This window comes from Dipodomys merriami, unplaced genomic scaffold (genome assembly GCF_024711535.1).
Source record: "Dipodomys merriami isolate MVZ:Mamm:240054 unplaced genomic scaffold, mDipMer1.0.p SCAF_129, whole genome shotgun sequence".
Taxonomy (NCBI): domain Eukaryota; kingdom Metazoa; phylum Chordata; class Mammalia; order Rodentia; family Heteromyidae; genus Dipodomys; species Dipodomys merriami.
In genome coordinates this window covers 1,816,952-1,841,782 of record NW_027202593.1, presented here as the reverse complement: position 1 = coordinate 1,841,782, position 24,831 = coordinate 1,816,952, and the positions used below count along the sequence as shown (strand labels likewise).

The following is a 24,831-nucleotide window of genomic DNA, read 5'->3' as shown; positions in this document are numbered from 1 at the left end:
GTTCTCTAGGCCTGCGCCCCGGAAGGCGAGGATCAAGTCCTCAGCCCTGAAACGCTCAGAGCACTCAGCTCTGAGCACCCGGATCTGAGCACTTGGCTGTGAGCTCCCGGCTCTGAGCACTCGGCTCTGAGCACCCGGCTGTGAGCATGGGGCTGTGAGCACTTGGCTCTGAGCACCTGGCAGTGAGCATGGGGCTGTGAGCACTCGGCTCTGAGCTCCCGGCTGTGAGCACTCGGCTCTGAGCACTTGGCTGTGAGCACTCGGCTCTGAGCACCCGGCTGTGAGCATGGGGCTGTGAGCACTCTGCTCTGAGCACCCGGCTGTGAGCACTCGGCTCTGAGCTCCCGGCTGTGAGCACTCGGCTCTGAGCACTTGGCTGTGAGCACTCGGCTCTGAGCTCCCGGCTGTGAGCATGGGGCTGTAAGCACCCGGCTGTGAGCACTTGGCTGTGAGCACTCGGCTCTGAGCACCCGGCTGTGAGCACTCGGCTCTGAGCACCCGGCTCTGAGCACTCGGCTCTGAGCACCCGGCTGTGAGCATGGGGCTGTAAGCACCCGGCTGTGAGCCCAGCCTGCGCCTCTCCAAGGTCGGGTGCGCCGCATCCCCCGCAGTCTTCGGCCTGGCCCCTGAGTTACATTCTACAGAAATAATGTACTCTGGGGGGCAACTGTACTGCGCTGCAGTCGACCCCTTCGGGCGGGGCGGGAGGGGAGGCAGGAATGAGGGAAACGCAACCTTCCAGGCCCAAACCAGTCCGTCTGTTCCTGGCTGCCTCGGCGCCCTGCAGCTGGTCCGCCGCATGGCCGGCAGCCTGCAGACTTGAGCACACCCACGAGCGCCCTTGGCCCGCGCACCAAGAATGAGCTAATGCCTTCAGAATGCTATTGCTAAAGGAAAAGCTATTTGCAACACTTGTTCAGGGTGGTAAGGCGGATTCTGTACAAGGGAGTGTGTCCTGGACCTCATCAGTGGCTACTACCACGGAGCGGGGGAGACTGCGCTCAACTCCAAATACAAAAGAAGAAGAGTAATGGGTTGAGCGTGGAAGTCCATGCTTATAGTGTCGGCCACCTGAAAGGTAGCAATGTCTCATGCATGAAACACCAGCTCTCTACTAGAGTTTGGTAGAGTTCAGAGCTGGAAGCAAACATGCCCAGAAAAGCTGATTTCAGGACTTAAAACCATAGTGGCTTTAAAGACCACAGAGAAAATGAAAGATTTAAACAAATATTTTTCCTAGGAAGGCCTGTCTCTAGAACTAGGGTTTCCAAGCTGCAAACACAGCAAAAGAGATGAGGGCAGAGAAAGTGCTGTGCTAGGCAGAACAGGCTTTATTTACACTGAGCTGATAGCCGGGTTCTGAGCATTCCTGTGTTCCAAAAACCCGGGTTCATGTTCCCCAATCCGAATCCTTTACTAATAGCTTAAATACAAGATACCTGTTGAAAAGAAGAAAGGAAAAGAAGAAAAAGAAAATTTTAAAACATAACAAAAATCCCTACACTCTTTTCTCTTTAGAGTTCTTAGATTAAAATTTGCAAAGGTCCAGGACTGGGTGCGCTCAGTGGTAGAGCCACAGAACACACATAAATTTACAACAAGAGTAACCTGCAGGGCAGGAATTTAGAAACAGGTGTAAAAGATTCACTTTTCAGGGGCTGGGAAGGTGGCTCAGTGGTAGAGCACTTGCCTTGCATGCTCAAGGCCCTGGGTTCGATTCCTCAGTACCACATAAGCAAAAAGAAAAAAGCCGGAAGTGGTGCTGTGGCTCAAGTGGTAGAGTGCTAGCCTTGAGCTGAAGAGCTGAGGGACAGCGCCCAGGCCCAGAGTTCAGGCCCCATGACCGGACCCAAAAAAAAAAAAAGATTCACTTTTCACTAGATACATTTTTGTTGTTTGATTGTTTACCATATGCTTACATTACTAAATTGTAAGCCTTTTTACAAGATACTAGTAATTAACTGAATTGGGGAACTGTTAATCTTGTATAACAGAGCACTTGGACGATTTCGAGCTCTTCCCTTCACCTCCACCTCTAGAATGAAGTACACCAGGACTGCAGGAAGGGTTGTCAGCCAGCAGCCAGAACTGGTTTGCAGTGCTGATGAAAATGCAAAGATTACTGGGAAGACAGTCCCTGGGGAGACAAACCCAAGACTCATAGTTAGAGCATTTGAATAAATACATGAGTAAATGAAGGAACAAATGGTCTTACAACAGCCACTTGAGTCATTTGGGTGTGGGTAAGTGATAGGAAGGAAATAAAGTTAGGGGAAATAGCTTAGCATTATAAACCCTTCTTTGCTGAGACTTGACTTTTTCTCCAAGAATATGCACTTGATGTGGGGAGCCAAACTGCAATGTTGGGTCTACTCTTGCTACTTTAATGTGAGAAGAGGAAATCAGATTTAGTCCATTTATCTGTATGCTATTATTAAGTCACATACAGATCAGGGTCCAGATCTTAATAGCCATTATCTGTCTCTGGGAGAAAAGGAACTCAGATTTTGCTTGTAAAGTATGAGCTAAATCTGATTATAGTTTTGCTCACATACTTGATGTAAAAAGCATAATAAAAGCCTATTGCAAATAATAGCAAGTGTGTGAGTTCACATATATGTAAAAAAATTAGATCGTAAGTAGAGAAAGATTTAGAACAGCTCTATATTTGACCCAGAGTAGAAAAGAAGACAATGAAAAGCTTTGAGGGTATTCTAAAGCAATCAATTTTTCATTAACAGCATATACTGGCAGGCAGTGCAATATACTGTCAAGGGTAGAGATCTCTGAGTTAAAGTGGCCAGATTAGAATTTTGGCTTTACTCTTTTTTTATGATTTGAACAAATTAATCTTTGCACTTTAATGTCCATCTATACAATGAGAATTGTTGTGAAAATGAAAAGCAAATGAATAGAAATCAAGCTGTAATGTGTTGCCTTTTAACTGTTCAAAACCTGTTAGCTAACCTGGCATGGTGGCATATATCTGCAATCTCATAATTTAGAGATTCCGGAAGGAGGACCATGAATTTGAGTTCTTGGCTACATTGGGGGACTTTACCTTTAAAGAAAAAATTGTTAGCTGTTAGTAAGAAATACTTCCAAGGAATGGAGGTGTGGTCCAGCCACAAGAGCTCCTGCCTAGCAAGCACAAAGCCTGGAGTTCAAATCCCAGTAGCTCCCTGGAGTGTATATGTGTAATTTATCCACGTGAGGGGGATAAAATTTACAGTACAGCAGGTCTGTGTCATCAGAGGTGATTTCCCTGTGGGTACAAAATGTAACTAACTCCTTCTATTATTTTTGTTTTGTACCTCTTCTGTCCCTCTAGAAAAAGGGAGAAGAGACGAAGTTCAAAACAGTAACCTTCTCTTTGTTATTAGCTTTGATAGGGAGGTAGAGGAGAAAGGATAGAGACTAAGTTGAGGCTTTCATTTATTAATGAATTTCAATTATTGACCTAATCACAAGCTTTCATTGTCATGTATCTCTAATAATTGACTATTGCTCACTCAGTAGTATGACTGTCTATTTTAATTATTCTCTTTGTTCAAATCTCTGCTGAAGGTGATAAAAGATTTAGATTTAGAGAATGTCTTAGCATGCAGGACAAGACAGGCTGAAAATAGATATGTCAATGAAGTAGGCTAGGGTGAGATCTCGTTTTCTCAGAGTCTCCAAATCAGAGGCATAAATTGTCTAATCTGTGGTCTGACACAAGCATGTTCACAGATGTGTCTACAAAAGGGTATGCATGTACATGTTCCTGCATATGTAAATGTAAATACATGTATGGAACATGTATGCACATACGCTGAGAACACAATTCTAAGAGCTATGTTTCTGAATGCTTGGTCCTTATAGACCACATCAGTCTCCTTGCTTTGATTATTATTACTAGAGAATAAAAACAAAACTTTATTCCAGTCAACCCCTGGCCTGTAAGAAAGTTTTGAAGTATGTGACATTATTGACTTTGCTGCTTTCCGGCACTGGACTTTGAGAACTTGATGAATGGTCCATAGTGATGCTCCAATTGGCCTGCTTTCAGGTTAGCTTGGTAACTGCTTTGTCAGTAAGCTTCTGTTCACAGTCTGTGACATATTTTCACCTATCACTGATAGCTGCTAAAATTCCAGCCTATTTTTTTTTTTTTTGTCTGTCTTGGGGCCTGAACTCTGGGCCTGGGCACTGTCCCTCAGCTCTTCAGCTCAAGGCTAATGTTCTACCACTGGAGCCACAGTGCCATTTCTGGCTTTTTCTGCTTAAGTAGTGCTGGGGAATCGAACCCAGGGCCTCATGCATGCAAGGCAAGCATACTACCACTGAGCCACCTTCCCAGCTCCCAACCTATTCTTTTTTTTTTGTCGGTCCTGGGGCTTGAACTCTGGGCCTGGGCGCTGTCCCTCAGCTCTTCAGCTCAAGGCAAGCGCTCTACCACTTGAGCTACAGCGCCACTTCCCGTTTTCTGGTGGTTTATTGGAGATAGGAGTCTCACGGTCTTTCCTGCCCAGGCTGGCTTTGAGCCATGATCCTCAGATCTCAGCCTCCTGAGTAGCTAGGATTACAGGCGTGAGCCACCAGCACCCTGCTCCAACCTATTCTTGAAGGCCCAGAGTAACTTGCCTTTTCTGTGCTGCTACCTTGATCACCTAGTGATTGTCCTCTGAATTCCTAGAGTACTTTGGAACTCTCACAAACATGGGTCATAGGCTGCCTTAAACCATATTTAGTGGGTGTCTGTTTTGTTTATTAGACCCTGGTCCCTTTCAAAAAGACAGTAACACTCATCTTGTACCCCTGGCAGTACCTAATATCATAAGAGGAGTACTGCTTATATTTGTTGAACATATGTGGACTCCTAGTCACTCCTCTCTGAATGCTAACTATGCTGGGGATGTCCTGTTAGTTTGTGGAACATAGAATTGGAAGCATGGGGAAAAAGGTGTTGATTCAAGGAAATGATGTAGCAATTAGTATCCCTAAATATCTTATGATATACAATAATAAAAATTGACACTAACAGATCTGTTGGTATCTTAGAACAGTTTTGTTGTCATTTCAGACTCAGTAATAATAAAAGAATGTGAACAATTTGATGCATTTTAGCAGACTTCGTTGTTGTCGTTTTGGAATTTTGAGACAAGGTCTCCCTAAGTCTTCCAGGCTGGCCTCAAAGTTGGGTTCCTCCTGCTATGGCCTCCTCCTCATTTGGCCTTTCAGGTGCTCGCACTTCAGGCATGCACCACTATAACATCCCAGCAGACTAGTTTTAATAGGACATTGGCCTAAATCCAAGATCATAATAGAGATGATGTTCTGTGAGCCTGCCTCAGTTGGAGCTTCTAAATTGCACACAACTAGAGTATTGCAGTATTCTGTGATTCAGGTAAGCAGCTAGCCTAGAACAAAGACTGAACTTTAAGATTGAAAGGCTAGGCTGAGAAGGTGGCTCAGTGGTAGAGTGCTTGCCTTGCATGCATGAGGCCCTGGGTTCGATTCCTTAGCACCACGTAAGCAGAAAAAGCAGGAAGTGGCACTGTGTATCAGGTGGGGGAGCGCTAGCCTTGAGCTAAAGAGCTGAGGGACAGCACCCAGGCCCAGAGTTCAGGCCCCACAACTGACAAAAAAAAAAAAAAGATTCAAAGGCTCCTGAGATTTCTTCAACTGATTCCTTATCCTTGCTTTGCCTGTTCTTTTTTGTTGGTGTTATTTGTTTTTTGTGCTTATCCTGGGCCTTGAACTTAGGGCCTGGGCACTGTCCTTGAGCTTTTTTTTTTTTTTTCTTTTTTTGCTTAAAGCTAGTGTTCTACCGCTTGAGCCACAGCTCTACTTCCAGCTTTTGGTGGTTAATTGAAGATAAGAGTCTCATGGACTTTCCTTCGAGGCTGGCTTTGAATCTCAATCCTCAGATCTTCGCCTCCTGAGTAGCTAGGATGACAGACATAAGCCACTGGCACCCTGCTCTTTGCCTATTCTTTTTAGCTTCACAGAGATGACACTTCATATTTGAGTAGGTTCCCCCAGCCATGGTAAATTTTACAATTAAAGTTTTTTGTCCTTAAATACATAAAGGAAGCATCTGTTATAGTTGTATAAAGATAAAACAGTGACATTAAATTGTTAGAAGTTATTAAAACAGTATATGTGTTTCAATTTCCTGGATAAAATTATTCTTCTCAAACACCTGACATTGTTTATGATTTCTACTTTTTCCATGGGTGCTTGAAATTCAAATGCACGTAACGGGAAAGTTAGCCCATTGCAGCAATAGCAACCAAGTTCTTATCAAGCTTAAATCCAGGGTAAGCTATACTTTTTTGTCCCTTAAAACTGTTATGAATTGTGAAGCATTTGCTAATGCTAAGTAAATCCTGCCACCTTGTGGATATGTCCACATACAGCTGAGCTGGGTCAGCTCCTTTCAGTTCTTTCCAAAGGCTATTTCTCTTCAAGAATCTTTACCATACATGCAAACAATGAAGCAAAATTAAACCTTTTGTACAAATTGTGGAAGAGCACATTGTAGTAACAAAATATATTGACAGATGATAGTGTATGTTTTTAATTTCAAGCATGAAGCCAATCAAGAGCTGAAGGCCCCGAATTCAAGCCCCAGTATTGGCATAAAATAAAAAACAAAAACTTTATAAAAGGAAACAACTTTTATATACCTGTTGGATCCTTATTACAACCTTTCCATGACTTTGTTTTCCTTTTACAGAAAATCAAAAGGCTTGGAGTGGCCAGAGACAGCAATGCTCATGCTCTTTCTACTGTATTATGTTATCTCTCTCTGTCTCTGTCTCTCTCTTGCCAGTCTTGGGGCTTGAATTCAGGACCTGGGCCACTGTCCCTGAGCTTCTTTAGCTCAAGGCTAACACTTGAGCCACCGCACCACTTCTGGCTTTTTCTGTGTATGTGGTACTGAGGAATCGAACCCAAGGCTTCATGCTTGCAAGGCAAACACTCTACCTCTAAGCCACTTTTCCAGGCCACTATGTTATCTATTGAATGATAGTGTACCAGAAATAGTCTGAAAGTCACACACACACACACACACACACACACACACACACACACACACACACACACACACACACACACACTCCTACAGGATTTTATATAAATATATGGCATATGTATATGAGATCTTAGGATGAGTCACTTCCTTCTAAGCCTTGGTTCTTGATCTGTAAAATAAGGGAAGCTGATCAGAAAATTTCCAAAGTTCCTTTGATTTTACTGATGGATATGCGATGATTTTGATTCTCTCAACGTTTGCTTAAGTATTCTGTGTAAAACAAAACACAGGAAAGTTTTTACTATTCAGTCAATGGTTGACTGTACCAGATTCATAGAAAAGACAATCATCAAACAGAAGAAGGGCCTTCCGTGTTCTAATCGCTGGTGGACAGTAGTCCGCAGTGTATTACACAGCATGGATGGTTTGGCTCTTAGATTTTGTATTGGCTAGTAATCTGGCTCTGATTTTGTTATTTGGGAACTTCTGTTCTCCACAGTTAGATGAACAATTAAAATCTAAAACACAAACCCACTCATTCATGACTCTATACCAAACCACAGTGGTTTCTCCTGGTAGAGCCTCAGAAAATATTGTGTGCCATGCTGATGGTGGCAGCACTGGAGGGAAGTAAGGCTGGGAAATTGGGGCCAAGTTATGGCTGTAGGCAGGCATTCAGTAAGTATCTGAGAAGCAAAAGAACTGGCTGTTAGGAAACTGAAATAGATTTTCTTTTTTTAAACACAGTATCCTAGTTTCTGTTAAAAGTTACTTGTGGGGGCTGGGAAGGTGGCTCAGCGGTAGAGTGCTTGCCTCACATGCATGAGGCCCTGGGTTTGATTCCTCAGCACCACATAAGCAGAAAAGGCCAGAAGTGGCACTGTGGTTCAAGTGGTAGAGTGCTAGCCTTGAGCTGAAGAGCTCATGGATAGTGCCCAGACCCAGAGTTCAGGCCCCATGACCAAAAAAAAAAAAAAAAAAAATAGGAGCTTGTTGCCAGTGGCCCTTGCTTACTTAGGAGGCTAAGATATGAGGATTAAGGTTTGAAGCCAGACAAGGCAAGAAAGTCTGTGAGACACTTATCTCCAAACACTGTGGCTCACGGAGTAAAGCACTAGCTCTGAGCAAAACAAACACAAAAATAAAACTTATTTGTGAAGTGAAAGCAATAGAGGGAATGAGGTTGATTCTAATACACTGCAAACATCCATGAAAGTGTTACAATGAAATCTCCCCTGCAAAACTAACCTTCTTCCTCATTTCTCTGGAGGTCTGGAATGATCAAAAGAATGTTTAATAAAAATAAAAAGGATACTCTCAGCCGGGTGCCAGTGGCTCATACTTATAATCTTAGCTACTCAAGAGTCTAAGATGTTAGGAGTACAGTTTTAAGACAGCCCAGGCACAAAATCAATCAACCAGCCAAAAGCCATAAGCGGAGGTGTAGCTCAAATGGTAGTGCCAGCCTCAAGAGAAAAAGGCAAGCAAGAGTGTGAAGCCTCAGTTTCAAACCCAGTACCAGTATATGTACACACACACACACACACACACACACACACACACACACACACACACACACACACACACACAATGCTACTCCTTAACTTTTACTTAAGAGAATAAAAGTGAATATAGACAAGTCATCTGGAGAAAATCCCTTCTAGTATAGGTAAACATGAGAACAGCTAATATTTTATGAGTAAACTCCTCTGTAACATCACTGGACTAAAGGCTTCACCTCTGTATCTTGTTCAATTCCAGTTGTGCAAATAAGAACACTAAGACTCAGATGATGATTCTCTTAAGCACCTTTGGAAGCACTTGAGATGCAAGTAAGCACTCCACTCAGGGAAAGCCAGTAGCTTGCATAAAGGAATTCTGCATATACACGAGGAGGCACACCCTGTGTGTCCTAACCCTGCTGTCTTCCAATATCTCCTCCCACAAATAGATGCTGTCTAGTGGAAACAATTTCTCTTCTTGCAGTTCTGCCACTTACTAGCTTTGAGACTTGCCATTTCAATTTTCTGGACTCTGATTTTATTGTAAACTAAACTGATGATCTCTAAAAGTCTTTTTATTTTATTTTATTTTATTTTTTTTGTCGGTCGTGGGGCTTGAACTCTGGGCCTGGGCGCTGTCCCTCAGCTCTTCAGCTCAAGGCAAGCGCTCTACCACTTGAGCTACAGCGCCACTTCTGGTTTTCTGGTGGTTTATTGGAGATAGTAGTCTCACAGTCTCTCCTGCCCGGGCTGGCTTTGAACCGAGATCCTCAGATCTCAGCCTCCTGAGTAGCTAGGATTACAGGCGTGAGCCACCAGCGCCCGGCTAAAATGAAGATGAATCCTTCAGTGCCCAGAGAGTTCTAAGTTAGCCACAGAGTTGCAGGGCCATCCTTGCCTCTCAGGCATCACGTTTTGAGTAATTCTTTTTTTTAAATTTTGGTTGGGGGCTGGGAAGGTGGCTCAGTGGTAGAGTGCTTGCCTTGCATGCCTGAGGCCACATAAGCAGAAAAAGCAGGAAGCGGCACTGTGTATCAGGTGGTAGAGCACTAGCCTTGAGCTGAAGAGCTGAGGGACAGTGCCCAGGCCCAGAGTTCAGGCCCTACAACAGACAAAAAAAAAAAAAAAAAAAAAAGAATCACAGAAATCTAGAGACCCTAGTGGTCCTCTTTAGAGTCTAAGAAACTGAGATTCAGGGAAGACTACAGATTCATGAGCTATGGCTGGGGCTCCCTGCCTTGGGAAATCCATTTATATTCACCAATGGCACCTCCTTTCACTGCAGTATTTAATTTTGGATATGTATAAATAGAACTTGGTGCTCTGTCAAAGCACACCGCCCACCACAATGTTCTAGTCTTTTGGGGACATCAACCAAATCTGAGCCTTTGATTCCCTCTAGTGGTCATAGTTAATTCTGCAGTTATTTATTTATTCAGTGTATTTAGTGTATTCAGTAAATGCCTGCTTGTCTTCCTAAGTTGGTACTAGGTTCTCTAGCTCTGTGTGGTATGGAAATACATGGTTTCATTTGAGCATTGTCAGGTTCAAAACAGAAGACAGAACTTTTATAAGGCTGGCTTTTTTTTTTTTTTTGGCGTGTGTGTGTGTGTGTGTGTGTGTGTGTGTGTGTGTGTGTGTGTGTGTGTGTGTGTGTGTGTGTGTGTGTGTGTGTGTGTGTGTGTGTGTGTGTGTGTGTGTGTGTGTGTGTGTGTGTGTGTGTGTGTGTGTGTGTGTGTGTCCGGTCATGGGGCCTGAACTCTGGGCCTGGGCGCTATCCCTCAAGGCTAGTGCTCTACCACTTGAGCCACAGTGCCACTTCTAGCTTTTTTCCTTTTGCTTATGTGGTGCTGAGGAATGGAACCCAGGGCCTCAGGCATGCAAGGCAAGCGCTCTACCACTGAGCCACCTTCCCAGCCCAAGGCTGGCTTCTTAAGACAACAAAAACAGGCATCGGTGGCTTACACCTATAATCCTAGCTACTTAGGAGGCTGAGATCTGAGGATCATGGTTCTAAAGCCAGCCTGGGCAGGAAAGGCCATAAGACTTTTATCTCCAATAAAGCACTCTGAAAACTGGAAGTGGTGCTGTGGCTCAAGTGGTAGAGCGCTCACCTTGAGCTAAAGAGCTGAGGGACAGCGCCCAGGCCCAGAGTTCAAGCCCCACGACCAACAAAACAAAAATAGGCAAATTTTTTCAGCTGTTTTAGAGCTGTCCTATGGGAACTGAAGGAAGATGGGTAAAATTAGAAGTTATTTCTGCTCTAAATAATTTATTAAGTGAAGGATAACTCTTTTACTCCTGTGTCTTGTCTTGTGCCTTGGTTTCTTCAATGATAAACAGATACATAAGTTAGATTCAAATCAATTCAGCAAATATTTACCAAATATCTGCAATGTATTCAAACCTTCCATGTAAAACTAAAAGTAAAACATAGTATCTCTTGACAAAAATTGTTCTGAATAGTAAAAGGAAATTGAATGTATCATTTCCATTTCAATTATATGACATAAATTGGTCAAATCTGACTCTAATGTATTGAATTCTTTTTCTGGTCTTGCACTTTTCACTGCATTCGTTACTACAGCATTCAGTGTTTGGTGTATACACCACAAGAGGTGACACAGTACAGAAATGTGGATTATGATGTAAATTGAGCATATTAGAAACCAAAGAGGGGCAGACCATGAATCACAGAGACTAGTAGAACCATACTGAATTATTATCATTCACTGATATCCCCTTCCCTACGTTCCTATACTATGCTTTTCTTCCTGCCATTTCCCCTGCCCACATCTTAACATCTTTCTTTGACCTCCATAAGAATTCTATTTTCCAAAGCCCACACCAAAACCCAACTTTTCTCACTTTTTTTTTTTTTTCCGGTCAGTCATGGGGCTTGACTCTAGGTCTGGGCGCTGTTCCTGAGCTCTTCAGCTCAAGGCTAGTGCTTTACCAGTTGAGCTAAAGTGAAACTTAATGTTTTCTGTTGGTAAATTGGAGAGAAGAATCTCATAGAGCTAAAGTGAAACTTCCAGTTTTCTGTTGGTAAATTGGAGATAAGAATCTCATAGCTTTTCCTGGATAGGCTGCCGAGTAGCTAGGATTACAGGCATGAGCTACCAACGCCTGGCTTAGTCTCACTTTTATTTGGTTTTGTTTACTTTTCTGAGTCTCTGTCTCATAATCTTGCCTAGACTGCTCTGGAATTCTGAGCTCAAGCAATCTTCTCATCTCAGCCTCATGAGTAGAGAGGATTTCAAGTATATACTACTGTGCCCCCTGAAACATAACCACCACCTTCTCAGTAAAAGCAGGTGTCTTAGGCTAGGCATGATGAGACACATTTGGAATTCCAGCTATGTAGATGTAAAGATAGGAGGATCAAGATCTGAAGCTGGCCCAGGAAAATGCACTGTGACCTTTTCTGAAGAACAATCTAAAAATCAGAAGGACTAGAGGGTGTAGTTCAGGTGGTAGAACACTTGCCTAGCAAGCTGGAGGCCTTAAGTCAAATCACCAGTCTCAACAAAACGGAAACAAGCCAGAACACTCACTTGTTTTCTTTCAGAGCCATAATGTGCTAAACACTATACTACACGATTAACATTCACTATTTCTAACATTCACGAAACCCTTGAAAGCGATAACCTGAACCCTATACTTACCTGCCTATAATTTCTCTTCTGTAAATTTGTATAGTCTTTTGATCATGAATAATATTATTATTGTATTTGGGGGGGGGGTCGGTCCTGGGGCTTGAACTCTGGGCCTGGGCACTGTCCCTCAGCTCTTCAGCTCAAGGTGAGCGCTCTACCACTTGAGCTACAGCGCCACTTCCGGTTTTCTGGTGGTTTATTGGAGATAGGAGTCTCACAGTCTCTCCTGCCTGGGCTGGCTTTGAACCGGGATCCTCAGATCTCAGCCTCCTGAGTAGCTAGGATTAAAGGCGTGAGCCACCAGCACCCAGCTGTATTTTCTTAGTCATCTTTTCATCCTCTTAAATAGGCTACTGATCAGGAACAATTGTTACAGATTGAAAGAAGCTAATTTGCAAAATAAGAAAGCTCAGCTGTAGAGTTTTCTACACTTTCAAATGGCTTTGATATAGTAATGTGGAGAACACAAATTGCTGTGCAATTTAATGCATGGTTTCCATGATCATCATCCTTCTGGAAGCCATTGACTAGTAAAAGATAGAGAGGTTAAAGAGGTGATGACTCTCATTAATGGGGAGCTAGTGTGAGACGAACAGGACTATTTGTCCAAACAAGCTGCTCCTTGCTCAAAAGAACACCCACAAAGTATTTGTTGTAATGTTTGTTCCCCAAACTGTTGTCCAGTTTCTACATTGCTCATTAGAGGTTTGCCTCTTTTAGTTTCCTACTATGTTGGAACCTTGGGAACTCACACTGAGATCAAGAGAGTAGCAGAGGAAAAGGTCACCTTGCCCTGTCACCATCAACTGGGACTTCAGGAAAAAGACACCCTGGATATCGAATGGCTGCTCACAGATAATGAAGGGAAACAAAAAGTGGTAAGTATATACTTGGCTTGAGTAACCCACTTTTAAAATTCTGCCCATGAAAGGGATCTAGTGTGACATTTCCACACATGTATTCCTCTATTCCATTTCCCCTCCTTAAAACAATTTCACTAGGTTTCACTGTTTTATTTTCATACATGCAAATAAGCTAGGAAACAAACGAGAAGTCAACAATATTCACCTCATTCACCCTGTATTCATCATCATTCACCCTTTCCTACTAGTAGCCATCTGAGCCTGTTTTACTTTTCTGTCATTCTAGAGTACCCCTCTTCCTTGTTCTCTTGCATTTGTTTTCTTAATCTTCCAGTCTTTCTTGTTGGGTTTTTGTTTTTTCATCTGCTTATGCTTGACTCTGTATACAAAACTAGAAAGAAAGGATATTTGGATTGTGAAGATAAGAAATTCTAAGTTCTAGCCGGGCGCTGGTGGCTCACGCCTGTAATCCTAGCTACTCAGGAGGCTGAGATCTGAGGATCATGGCTCAAAGCCTGCCCGGGCAGGAGAGACTGTGAGACTCCTATCTCCAATAAACCACCAGAAAACCGGAAGTGGCGCTGTAGCTCAAGTGGTAGAGCACTCGCCTTGAGCTGAAGAGCTGAGGGACAGCACCCAGGCCCAGAGTTCAAGCCCCACGACCGACAAAAAAAAAAAAAAGAAAAAGAGAAATTCTAAGTTCTTTGATAAACTGGAAGTACTAGAAAGCTATCTACCATTTGCCCAAGGAGGGAATCTTAATTATTAACATCTTTGCCTAGGAAGAGGCCTAAGATCCAGCAACTTGATCCCATAATCCAGTGTGAAGGACCCAAAGCCTAGAACTCTAGCTCTGCTCCCTTTCCTACTTTTGAACTATTACTACCTGCCTAGGCCTCACCTTTGTACAAAATCAGAGTTTACAGGTGCCAAAGATTATGTAATATGCCAAACCATGTATGATGCAGACAAACAAGGGTTTGAGGGAAAAAAAAAAACCAAAACACTGCACACAAACATTAAGTAGCCAGCAAAGGAAATAATGCTGGTTGTAGAGTTGGAAAAAAATAAAAAAGGAGCAGGCCCCAAATCTTTTTTTTTTTTGTCGGTCGTGGGGCTTGAACTCTGGGCTTGGGCGCTGTCCCTCAGCTCTTCAGCTCAAGGCGAGCGCTCTACCACTTGAGCTACAGCGCCACTTCCAGTTTTCTGGTGGTTTATTGGAGATAGGAATCTCACGGTCTCTCCTGCCCGGGCTGGCTTTGAACCGCGATCCTCAGATCTCAGCCTCCTGAGTAGCTAGGATTACAGGGGTGAGCCACCAGCGCTGGGCCCCAAATCTTTATATATTAGAAATGGCAACTACAAGGGCTGGGAATGTGGCTTGGTGGTAGAATGCTTGCCTAGCATGCATGAAGCCCTGAGTTCGATTCCTCAGTATCACGTACACAGAAAAAGTCAGAAGTGACGCTGTGGCTCAAGTGGTAGAGTGCTATGGCTCAGGGTCAGTGCCCAGGCCAAGTTCAAGCCCCATGACTGGCAAAAAGAAAAAAAAAATGACAACTATGAGCTGGGTACCATGGTTCATGCATGTAATCATAGCTACTCAAGAGATGGAGATCTGTGGATCACAATTGAAGCTAGCTGGGGCAGAAAGTCTATGAGACTCTAGTCTGCAATGAACCTCAAGAAGCCAGAAGTAGAGCTGTGACTCAAGTGATAGAGCACCAGTCTTGAACACAAAAGCTTAGGGTCTAAGGCCAGCAGCAGCCCGGAGTTCAAGCCCCAGAACTGCCAGAAGAGAGGAAGCTACATGTTCTAAAGTACTCCTTCCTGCCTTGTCTTCCTCTATTAGAGGAAACTATTATTTCCAGCATAATTATTCTCAGGGTTTTTTGTTTTTGTTCAGACTTACGTTCTTGTCTAAGGTTTTGTGATTTATGATGACTAAAATGATGAGACAAAGGGAAACCTAACTTATGAGAAGTACCAGTAAGTCACATTAGTGAGAAGATAGGAATCTGATTCATTTTTAAAATTCCAAATTGTGTCCTGTTTTTTTTTTTTTTTTTTTTGGGGGGGGGGGGTCTGGTTGTGGGGCCTGAACTCTGGGCCTGGGCGCTGTCCCTCAGCTCTTCAGCTCAAGGCTAGCGCTCTACCACTTGAGCCACAGCGCCACTTCTGGCTTTTTTTTCTTTTTGCTTATGTGGTGCTAGGGAATCGAACCCAGGGCCTCATGCATGCAAGGCAAGTGCTCTGCTACTGAGCCACCTTCCCAGCCCCTTCTGTTTAGTTTTAGAGACACATTTATAGGGTCTCTTTGGTTTGTCTTGACCCTTTCTAGTCATAGAGGAAAAAACCTTTGAACAGTGTGTGACAAGTCTCTTCATGAAATTAGGCCTTGCTATGAGTTTGAGGTCACTTGCAGTCTTCTGAACCCATTTTGCCTTTATGACTAAGGAAACACTGAAGTATTTCCTACAATGTACTAAACAATTTTCTTGTAAACATAGATGCTCTTCAACTTAGAATGAAGTTACATTTCCATAAACCCATGGTAAAAATAGGCATATTGTAAGTTGAAAATGTATTTAATGGCCCTAATATCAAAGTTGAGCCTCACCTAACTGAAATAGGTTCAGATCATGTATATTAGCCTCTAGTTGGGCAAAAATCATCTACCATGGTATTTATTACATAATAAAGTATTGACTGTTTAATGTAAAAAACTATTTTGTGGCTTAAAAAGTCTTCAAATTATTGCTAGTACTTCTTTTCCTGCTAAAAAGTGAAAATTTCTCCTTTGTTCTGATCAGTCAGTTTCCATTGCTAATTTTATAAAATGGTTTATTCTGGGGAAAGCTAAGATTTTCACAAAAAACTAAAGTTCAAGATCATTGTTTGGAGTTTAACGTGCTTAAAGAGTTGTCTGTATCACCTTGTTATTTTGATACTCCTTATCGTTTTGTTCTAGTAGTGCATCTGTTCTCTGTAGAGCAAGGTCACCTTAACCTGAATGTGTTTATTCCAACTTGTTGGACAATCTTAGACATGATATTCTCAGTTCAGAATAAGTAAATAAGAGCCCATGTTCTTATGATAAAATCCAAAAGTGACTATGATAGATTTTCCTTTCACCATACTTGAGTCAGGTTCCTGAGTTCTTTCCGTGGATGCCTAAAAGTAGACAATACCAAAATCTATGTATCCCTAACTTTTGCCCATGTTTACATGTACAAATTTTTTTTTTTGGGGGGGGAGTCTGGTTGTGGGTCTTGAACTGTGGGCCTGGGCGCTGTCCCTCAGCTCTTCAGCTCAAGGCTAGCACTCTACCACTTGAGCCACAGCACCACTTCCGGCTTTTTTCTTTTTGCTTATGTGGTGCTGAGGAATCGAACCCAGGGCCTCATTCATGCAAGGCAATCGCTCTACCACTGAGCCACCCTCCCAGCCCAACATGTACAAATTTTTTAATTCATTTATTTATTCATTTATTTTTCGTCATGGCCTGGGCACTGACCCTGAACTCTTTTGCTCAAGGATAGCTCTCTCACGTTGAGCTACAGCTCCACTTCCAGTTTTCTGATGGTTAATTGGATATAAGTCTCACAGACTTTCCTTCCCAGACTGGCTTTGAATCGTTATCCTCAGATCTCAGCTTTCTGAGTAGCCAGGATTACAGGCAGGAGTCACCAGCACCTTCCTTACATATACAAATTTAATGCCTTTTACATCTTAACTAAGCACTTACCAGGCACTGTGGTATGACTTTTGCAGTTTGAGCAAATTTTTCACGATTTTCTTTTTCCTTCTTCAAAACTTCAGACAAAATATTTGGTTTTTGGCAAATCCCAGTGTTTAGGAGACTGAAGCAGGAGGATCGAAAGTTTGAGGTGAGATCCTGTCTCACATTCCTTTCCCCTCAAAAAGTATTTGTCTTACCAGAGATTTTAGCAATCTCAGCATATGATTTTTATTAAGTCAAAAACTTTTACCGTCTCACTAAAAGAAGCACTTTATTCTCTCTCTCTCTCTCTCTGGTACTGGAGTTTGAACTCAGGTCTCACATTTTAGCTGGTATTCTAACCCTCGAGCGACATCTCCAGCCCAGATTTTTGCTTGTTGATTAGACATGAAGTCTCAAAGATTTTTCTGCCTGGGCTGGCTTCAAATCTCACTTCTCCAGATCTCAGCCTCCTGGGTAGCTAGGATTACAGACATGAGACAGCAGTGCCTGGCTATCGCTTCTTTTTGGCATATCCAAATTGCCAGGGTCACGACAGCTATGGTTTGGGGTAAAATAAAAGCTATTTAAACATAAGCACAGCAAAACTTCAACAACTGATGAGATGACTACTGAGTAAGTAGTAGGTGAGTCGTCTGCACAATATGGAAAGGCTGAATGATTCTGTGCCAAGCAGGATAGAACAGAATTTTAGAGACAATCACAATGCTTGGCATGGTGGCCAACTTCAAACTTATGAAGTGTTTACTTCTGGACTTTCTTTTGTTCTTTTTTTTTTTTTTTTTATCGGTCGTGGGGCTAACTGTGGGCCTGGGCACTGTCCCTATGCTCTTCAGCTCAAGGTGAGCACTCTACTGCTTGAGCCACAGCACCACTTCTGGTTTACTAGCGGCTTACTGGAGATAAGAGTCTCACGAACTTTCCTGCCCGGGCTGGCTTTGAACTGCAATCCTCAGATCTCAGTCTCCTGAGTAGCTAGGATTACAGGCGTGAGCCACCGGGGCCCAGCTACTTCTGGACTTTTTACTTAATATTTGATTAATAGCTGGTAATAAAACCTCAGAAAGGAAAATCATGTATTCAAGAGGAATTACAATATCAAGGAAGAACCACGGGCTGAATAGTTGGAGCAGAGGAGAGCACAGCTGGTCTAAGACTGTTTTGTTTGCTTTTGAGACAAGGTCTCCTCAAGTAGCCAAAACTGACCTAGAACTCATCTTTCTGCCTCAGCCTCCTAAGTACTGGAATTACAGTCATGTACTACCTCAGCCAGCTTTGATCTAAGTCTTGATACAAGAGCCTTCCCTGAGTGTAGACATAAAGGCTGGAAAATTTTGAGAAGTCATAAGCTAGTGTAAGTGCAATACAAAATGTGAGCCTGTGGGGGCTATAGGATCAGAACCCAGAAGGCCTACTGTGCCATACATGTTATGGAACTTAGAATTGCCTGTATGATGTCAATGAAGGCTTTCAAGAGGATATCTTAGGTCCTGACACTGGCATATTGATTTTAGGGAGCCTTAACTAAAAGCAAGTACAATTTCATACAATACAATAACTTAAATAATAGCCATAGGTAGTTTGGAATCTGAAGGAGATTACAAAAAATAGTAAGGTTGGTAAGACTTTATAACTGCCAGCATGTTGGTAACACAGTGTTGGGGGGGGGGTGACAGAAAAGACAGGAAGGGTTGGAATACATGGGGTGCTAAAAGTAGGCTAACCAATGACGCAGATCCCAAGTTTAGCTCCCCATTTCAATCTGAGAAGAAATATTTTCTTTGCCTTTGTCTAGGTTTCTCAGAGCAGGCACAGAACATCTGGGGGTGGGTAGGCAGTCTCAGGAACATTTGAATTTCAGCTCAAAAGTGATAGCATAGCCTACTAGAACTCAGAAGCTTTTTTTTTCTAATTCGAAGGATGGAAAAACAACTAAGTTTCAAAGTAAGAGTGACTACATCATTCAAAGTCAATCAGAAACAGGTAATGAATTGAAGGGACGGGATGGGTTGTGAGGGACAGAGAATGGTGAAAGGGCGATATCAATTATGGTGTGTTGTACTTACAAACTGACATGTTGAAGGGTAGCCCCTTTTCCCCATCTAACTTATTCTTACTAATCTACAGTAAAGCCAGCAAAGAAGAAAAAGCAAACAATGAAATCCTCATATCAGACCTGAATTTTAACCATGACCCTGTCTTGGTCTGTCCTGCAGGTGATTACCTATTCTAGTCGTCATGTCTACAATAACCTAACTGAGGAACAGAATGGCCGAGTAGCCTTTGCTTCTAATTTCCTGGCAGGAGATGCTTCATTGCAGATTGAGCCTCTGAAGCCCAGTGATGAGGGCCAGTACACCTGTAAGGTGAAGAATTCAGGACGCTACGTGTGGAACTATGTCATCTTAAAAGTCCTAGGTAAGATAGGGCCAAGGGAGCTGCCTATATCTTGCTTTTTGTTTTTTTTTGAGACAGGGTCTCACTATGTAGAGTCCATGCGTCCATATTGAGATCCTCCTGCCTCAGTTTCCTGGGTGCTGCAGTTTTAGGTGCACACCACAGTTTACATGCCTACATTTTTTTTTTTTTTTTGTCGGTCATGGAGCTTGAACTCTGGACCTGGGTGCTGTCCCTCAGCTCTTCAGCTCAAGGCTAGCGCTCTACTACAGAGCTACTGCGCCACTTCCGGTTTTCTGAAGTTGTCTCACGGCCTTTCCTGTCTGGGCTGGCTTTAAACTGCGATCCTCAGATCTCAGCCTCCTGAGTAGCTAGGATTATAGGTGTCAGCCACCAGTGCCTGGCCATGCCTGTATCTTCATAAGGTATCTGCAGAGATATTACATTTAGAGGTCATTTAGTCCAATTCCTGGCAGAGGAACATAATATTCTGTATTTTGGACATAATGAAAAAAGAAAATATAATTACAACTCTCCATGTTAGCTCATTACCAAATTTAAATACCTTATATTTAAAGAGATGGGGGTGTAGCTCACTGGTAGAGCACTTGTCTAAATTTAACTTACTATTATAACTTACTATTGATGCTAGGAATCTAACCTATTGCCTTAAACACGCTAAGAGGTGCTATGCCACTGAGCTTCATTCCCAGCCCTCTTCTATAATCTCTGAGACATTATTGAAATTCATCTCTATCTTTTTTTCCTTTGTGCTAGTCCTAGAACTTGAACTCAGGGCCTGTCCCTGAGCTTTTTTACTCAAGGATAGCACTCTACCAGTTGAGCCAAAGCTCCACTTGCAGCTTTTTTTATAGTTAATTGCAGAGGAGAGTCTCACCCATGTTTTTGCTCAGGCTGGTTTAGAAGCATGATCCTCAGATCTCAGCCTCCTGAGTAGCTAGGATTACAGGCATGAGCCACCAGCACCTGGCCATTTCTGCCTTTTGACATCAAGAACCACTGAGTTATACCTAATCAGTTCCAAATTAATGATCTTCTAATCCTATTTAAGTATCAGTGAAACCATGCTTTCCTAAATTCCAAATAAATAAGTTTTTATTTTTTGAGAAGTGATATGGGAGTTTCTGAGGCTACACCTGAAAATTACACATCCACTAGTAGCAGCTAGAATTGTATGCGTGCAGGGGACAGAGTGAGTGGAATCCTGACTCAAAAATGGACCATAAGGGGTAGGAATATGGCTTAGTGGTAGAGTACTTGCCTTAGCATGCATAAAGCCCTGGGTTCAATTCCTCAATACCACATAAACAGAAAAAGTGGGAAGTGATGCTGTGGCTCAAGTAGTACAGTGCTACCCTTGAGCAAAAGACACTCAGGGATATTGCAAGGGATGACTAGAGAAATAACTCAGTAAGACGTACTTTTTCCATTCAATGTGATATTTGGGGAATTTCTGAATCTGCAGTGAGACCATCCAAGCCCAAGTGTGAACTGGAAGGGGAGCTGACAGAGGGAAGTGACCTGACTCTGCAGTGTGAGTCATCCTCTGGCACAAAGCCCATTGTGTATTACTGGCAGAGAGTCCGGGAGAAAGAAGGAGAGGATGAACATTTGCCTCCTAAATCTAGGATTGGTAAGTCATCTTCCTACCACTCTACTGGGCCAATGAGACATATGGTATCCATGAACTCTACACTGGCTGCAGTAGCTCACTTTGAATATACTCCGGAACCTCTTCAACCTCCATTTTTGTTCATTTATAAATGAGGACAGAAAAATCTTTCTTAAAATGACACAAAGAAATGCTAAGAGATTGGGAATAAATGTATTACATAAATCACTACATCTATCTTGTTGATCACTTAAAAGTTCACAAGCATTTTGTAACTTTTGAGAATGCACTTCCATTTAAAAACATATTTACAATGGGTGCTGGTGGCTCACACTTATAAACCTAGCTACTCAGTAGGCCAAAGTCTAAGGATCATGGTTCATAGCTAACCCAGGAAGGAAAGTCCGTGAGATTCTTGCCTCCAGTTAACTACCAGAAAACTGGAACTGGTGCTTTGGCCCTAAGTGGTAGAGCACTAGTGCTCTGAGACAGCACCCAGGCCCTGAGTTCAAGCTCCATGACGTACCAAAAATAACTAACTAAATAACTAACTAACTAAATAGTGTATTTACCTGTTTCCTTTCCCTGTTTCAAAGAGGTAGATTTTCTATCATTTCTTCCTTATTAGTCTATAGTAGAGAATCAGTGCAGGGATGTTCACAGGAATGGGGAACATTTTTTCTGCAAGGACTATTTGGGTATTTTTAATAGGCAAATTATCAATACAGACAGGCTTAGGCAGTCAATAAGAAGCATACATGTCTGTCCCATCGTATGCCACGGGCTTCATTTGGCCCACAGGCTAGAGGTCACCCACCCCTGATAGAAAACAAGAAATATAGATGCTGTCACTTTTTAGCATCACTCTTTCTGTTTTTACAGACTACAACAACCCAGGGCGAGTTCTCCTACAGAACCTCACTATGGCCTCCTCTGGGCTCTACAGGTGCACAGCGGGCAATGAGGCTGGGAAGGAAAGCTGCGTGGTGAGAGTAACCGTGCAGTGTAAGTACCTGAAGGGCTTTTGTTTTTGTTGTTATTGTTTTACCTTTGTTTATTTCTAGGGATTGAACCCAGGGCCTTATTAAGTATACAAGGTAGGCACAACAACCAGACAGCAAGGAGTATTTTTATATCTTTAAATTAAATCAAATTTACTTATTTTACCATTTAAAACATTTTTTATAGAAAATTAATTTATAAATCATTTTACAAGAAGATAAACATCAATGTTTATACCAACTTTAATAGTAAACAACTAAAATAGAAAAATTCTATCCTATTTGTGCTTCAACATCTGTGTTTTGCTTCTTGCCTTTTGGAGAAAACACTGCAATGTAAAGCTACAGTTTTTTGGTTTTTGGGACAAGGGCAACAATTAATATCTTCCTTAATCACACAATTCTAAAGGAAAAACCAACTTTCCAGAAATTTTAATTTTATTTGCACATTGTTTCAATGTAAGACTATTTATTTATTTATTTATGCCAGTCATGGGGCTTGAACTTTGAGCCTGGCTGCTGTCCCTGAGCTTTTGTGCTCAAAGCTAGCATTCTACCCTTAAACCATAGCTCCACTTCTGTCTTTTTGGATAGTTAATTGGAGATAAGTGTGTCAGAGCTTTCCTGCCTGGATGGGCTTTGAACCATGATCCTCAGATGTCAGCCTCCTGAGTAGCTAGGAGATTACAGGTGTGAGCCACCAGTGCCTAACAGTAAAAGTAAGGTCAAGGTCAAAGTTTTCCATTTCTAGAAGGACATGTCTATTACCAAAAATAAGTTCAACCATTCAATATCTAGGTTTGACTCTCTATATTTACAAGTGTGTGAATTAACCAGCCCCTTAAATAAATGTACTATGGGACTGAGGGTGTGGCTTAGTGTTAGACCACTTTCTTAACATGTGCAGAGTCCCTGGGTTTGATGCCAAGCAAGAGAGATGCAGATGGTAGAGTGCTTATCTAGCACATGTGGAGGTACTAGGTTCAACCTCCAGTACTGAAATTAAAAAAAACTGCTTTATTACTTAATAAGGGAGCTGGTAAGACTTTAAAATTAATTCAAAGTACATTTGAGAAGTTACAGACAACAACAGTTGAACAGATGAAAAGATTGCTAGGTTAGGCATCAGACTGGTTAATGTTCTACAAAATCACACAGTAATTTCTGAAGTCATGTGTTTAACTGGAACAGTAATTATGTCCATCTCTACTAGACAAGGGTCTACAAGTTACCAAGTTGCTCCTACAAAGTTATAAATGGTCAGCACTATACTAATGTTTATTTTTAAGTTTCAGGTAATTTTTTTGTACAAATTCAATAGGCATTTCACTGGGGAAAAATACGGCAAATTGCATGTTATGGCCATAAAAAAAGACAACATATATATATATGTATATATATGTATATATATATATATACATATATATATACACATAGATATACAACATATCCATAGTATATATACATATATATATAAAACACACACATATATACAACATACACACACACACACATACACTTTTTTTTGGGGGGGGGTCATTTGTGGGGCTTGAAATCAGGGCCTGGGCACTGTCCCTGAGCCTTTTTGTACTCAAGGCTAGAACTCTCACTTGAGTCTCAGCACCACTTCCAGTTTTGTGGTGGTTAATTGGAGAGTTTCAGGGACTTGCCTGTCTGGGATGGCTTTGAACTGTGGTCCTCAGATCTCAGTTTCCTAAGTAGCTAGGATAGGATTACAGGCATGAGCCACCAAGTCCCAGCTACTTTTACATCTTTGAAGTATAAACTGGTAGCAGCTTTTAGCTAAGTTGATCTACAGACTTGAGAGGAGTAAATATAATAAAGTAAAATTACACAGAGGAGTTCATAAATGCTTAATGTACACTTAGGTAGATTTTTCAAAAGTACGTCTACCTGGGTAACCAATAAGCACTGTGATTAATAACCTGTCATTACCTCTTGCCACCCCTCCATTACTCAGATTCCAACTTTATGACTGCTTTCTTTGTTTCAAAACCTGAAAGAGACAGAATCACTTTTTTTTTTTTTTTGCCAGTCATAGGGCCTGAAGTTTGGTCCTGGGCGCTGTCCCTCAGCTCTTCAGCTCAAGGCTAGTGCTCTACCACTTGAGTCATAGCACCACTTCCAGCTTTTTTGCTTATGTGGTGCTGAGGAATCCAGCCCAGGGCCTCATGCATGCAAAGCAAGCACTCTACTACTGAGCCACCTTCCCAGCCCCACCCCCCTTTTTTTTTTTGGTCAGTCGTGGCACTGTCCCTCAGCTCTTCAGCTCAAAGCAAGGGCTTTACCACTTGAACCACAGCCCCACTTCCCTTTTTCTGGAGGTTTATTGAAGATAAAGAGTCTCACAGACTTTCCTGCCCAGCTGGCTTTGAACTGCAATCCTCAGATCTCAGCCTCTTGAGTAGCTAGGATTACAGCCAACAGGGGCCTGGCTCCAGAATCACTTTTGGTGTCTAGCTTTTTCTATTCTACATTGTTTTTGAAATTCTTCATTTTGTTGCTTGTAACTATACTATCATTCTCATTGTTTTATAGTATTTGACTGCCCAACTTGTGATTCATTTTAGATGGAAAAGTTCATTGCATTTTATCTAGCACTACTTCTGTGAATTTATCCTTTAGAGGTATTCTATATAGGTGCAAATATACAGAAATTACATATTATTTTCTATTGTGAAAAAAAGCAGCCTCAATTTCTATTACTAGCTAATCCACGTAGATTGTGTTGAGAGTAGGGCAGTAAGAAAAACATCATCCTTAGCTGAAATTGTAAACTGCATTACAGCCTTTTGAAACTTTAAATATAAAAAAAAAATTTTTTTTTCTTGTGGGTCGTGGGCTGAACTCTGGGCCTGGTCCCTGTCCCTCAGCTCTTCAGCTCAAGGCACTCTACCACTTAAGCCACAGCACCATTTCCCAAAGTTAATTTTTTAAATAAAATTTTATAGTAAGTTTAGTTCATGAAGGCAATAAAAGTATTAATAAG

At 42.1% G+C, this 24,831-nt stretch overlaps 1 protein-coding gene across 2 annotated transcripts in view; it reads left to right on the top strand.

The window, feature by feature from the left end:
- The window catches only part of LOC138824443 (CXADR-like membrane protein), a 74,192-nt gene that overhangs the window by 42,611 nt on the left and 6,750 nt on the right, over positions 1-24,831 (top strand). Inside the window, exons 1-5 of one of the 2 annotated variants that reach the window (XM_070018302.1) lie at positions 18,262-18,320; positions 18,710-18,773; positions 19,007-19,208; positions 20,674-20,841; positions 21,703-21,825. In XM_070018302.1, coding sequence (XP_069874403.1) covers positions 18,711-18,773; positions 19,007-19,208; positions 20,674-20,841; positions 21,703-21,825 — 556 coding nt within the window. In that variant the 5' untranslated portion in view covers positions 18,262-18,320; position 18,710. Of the gene's footprint in view, positions 1-12,905; positions 13,064-18,261; positions 18,321-18,709; positions 18,774-19,006; positions 19,209-20,673; positions 20,842-21,702; positions 21,826-24,831 lie in introns of those variants that run through there. The other variant, XM_070018303.1, reaches the window with a different exon arrangement.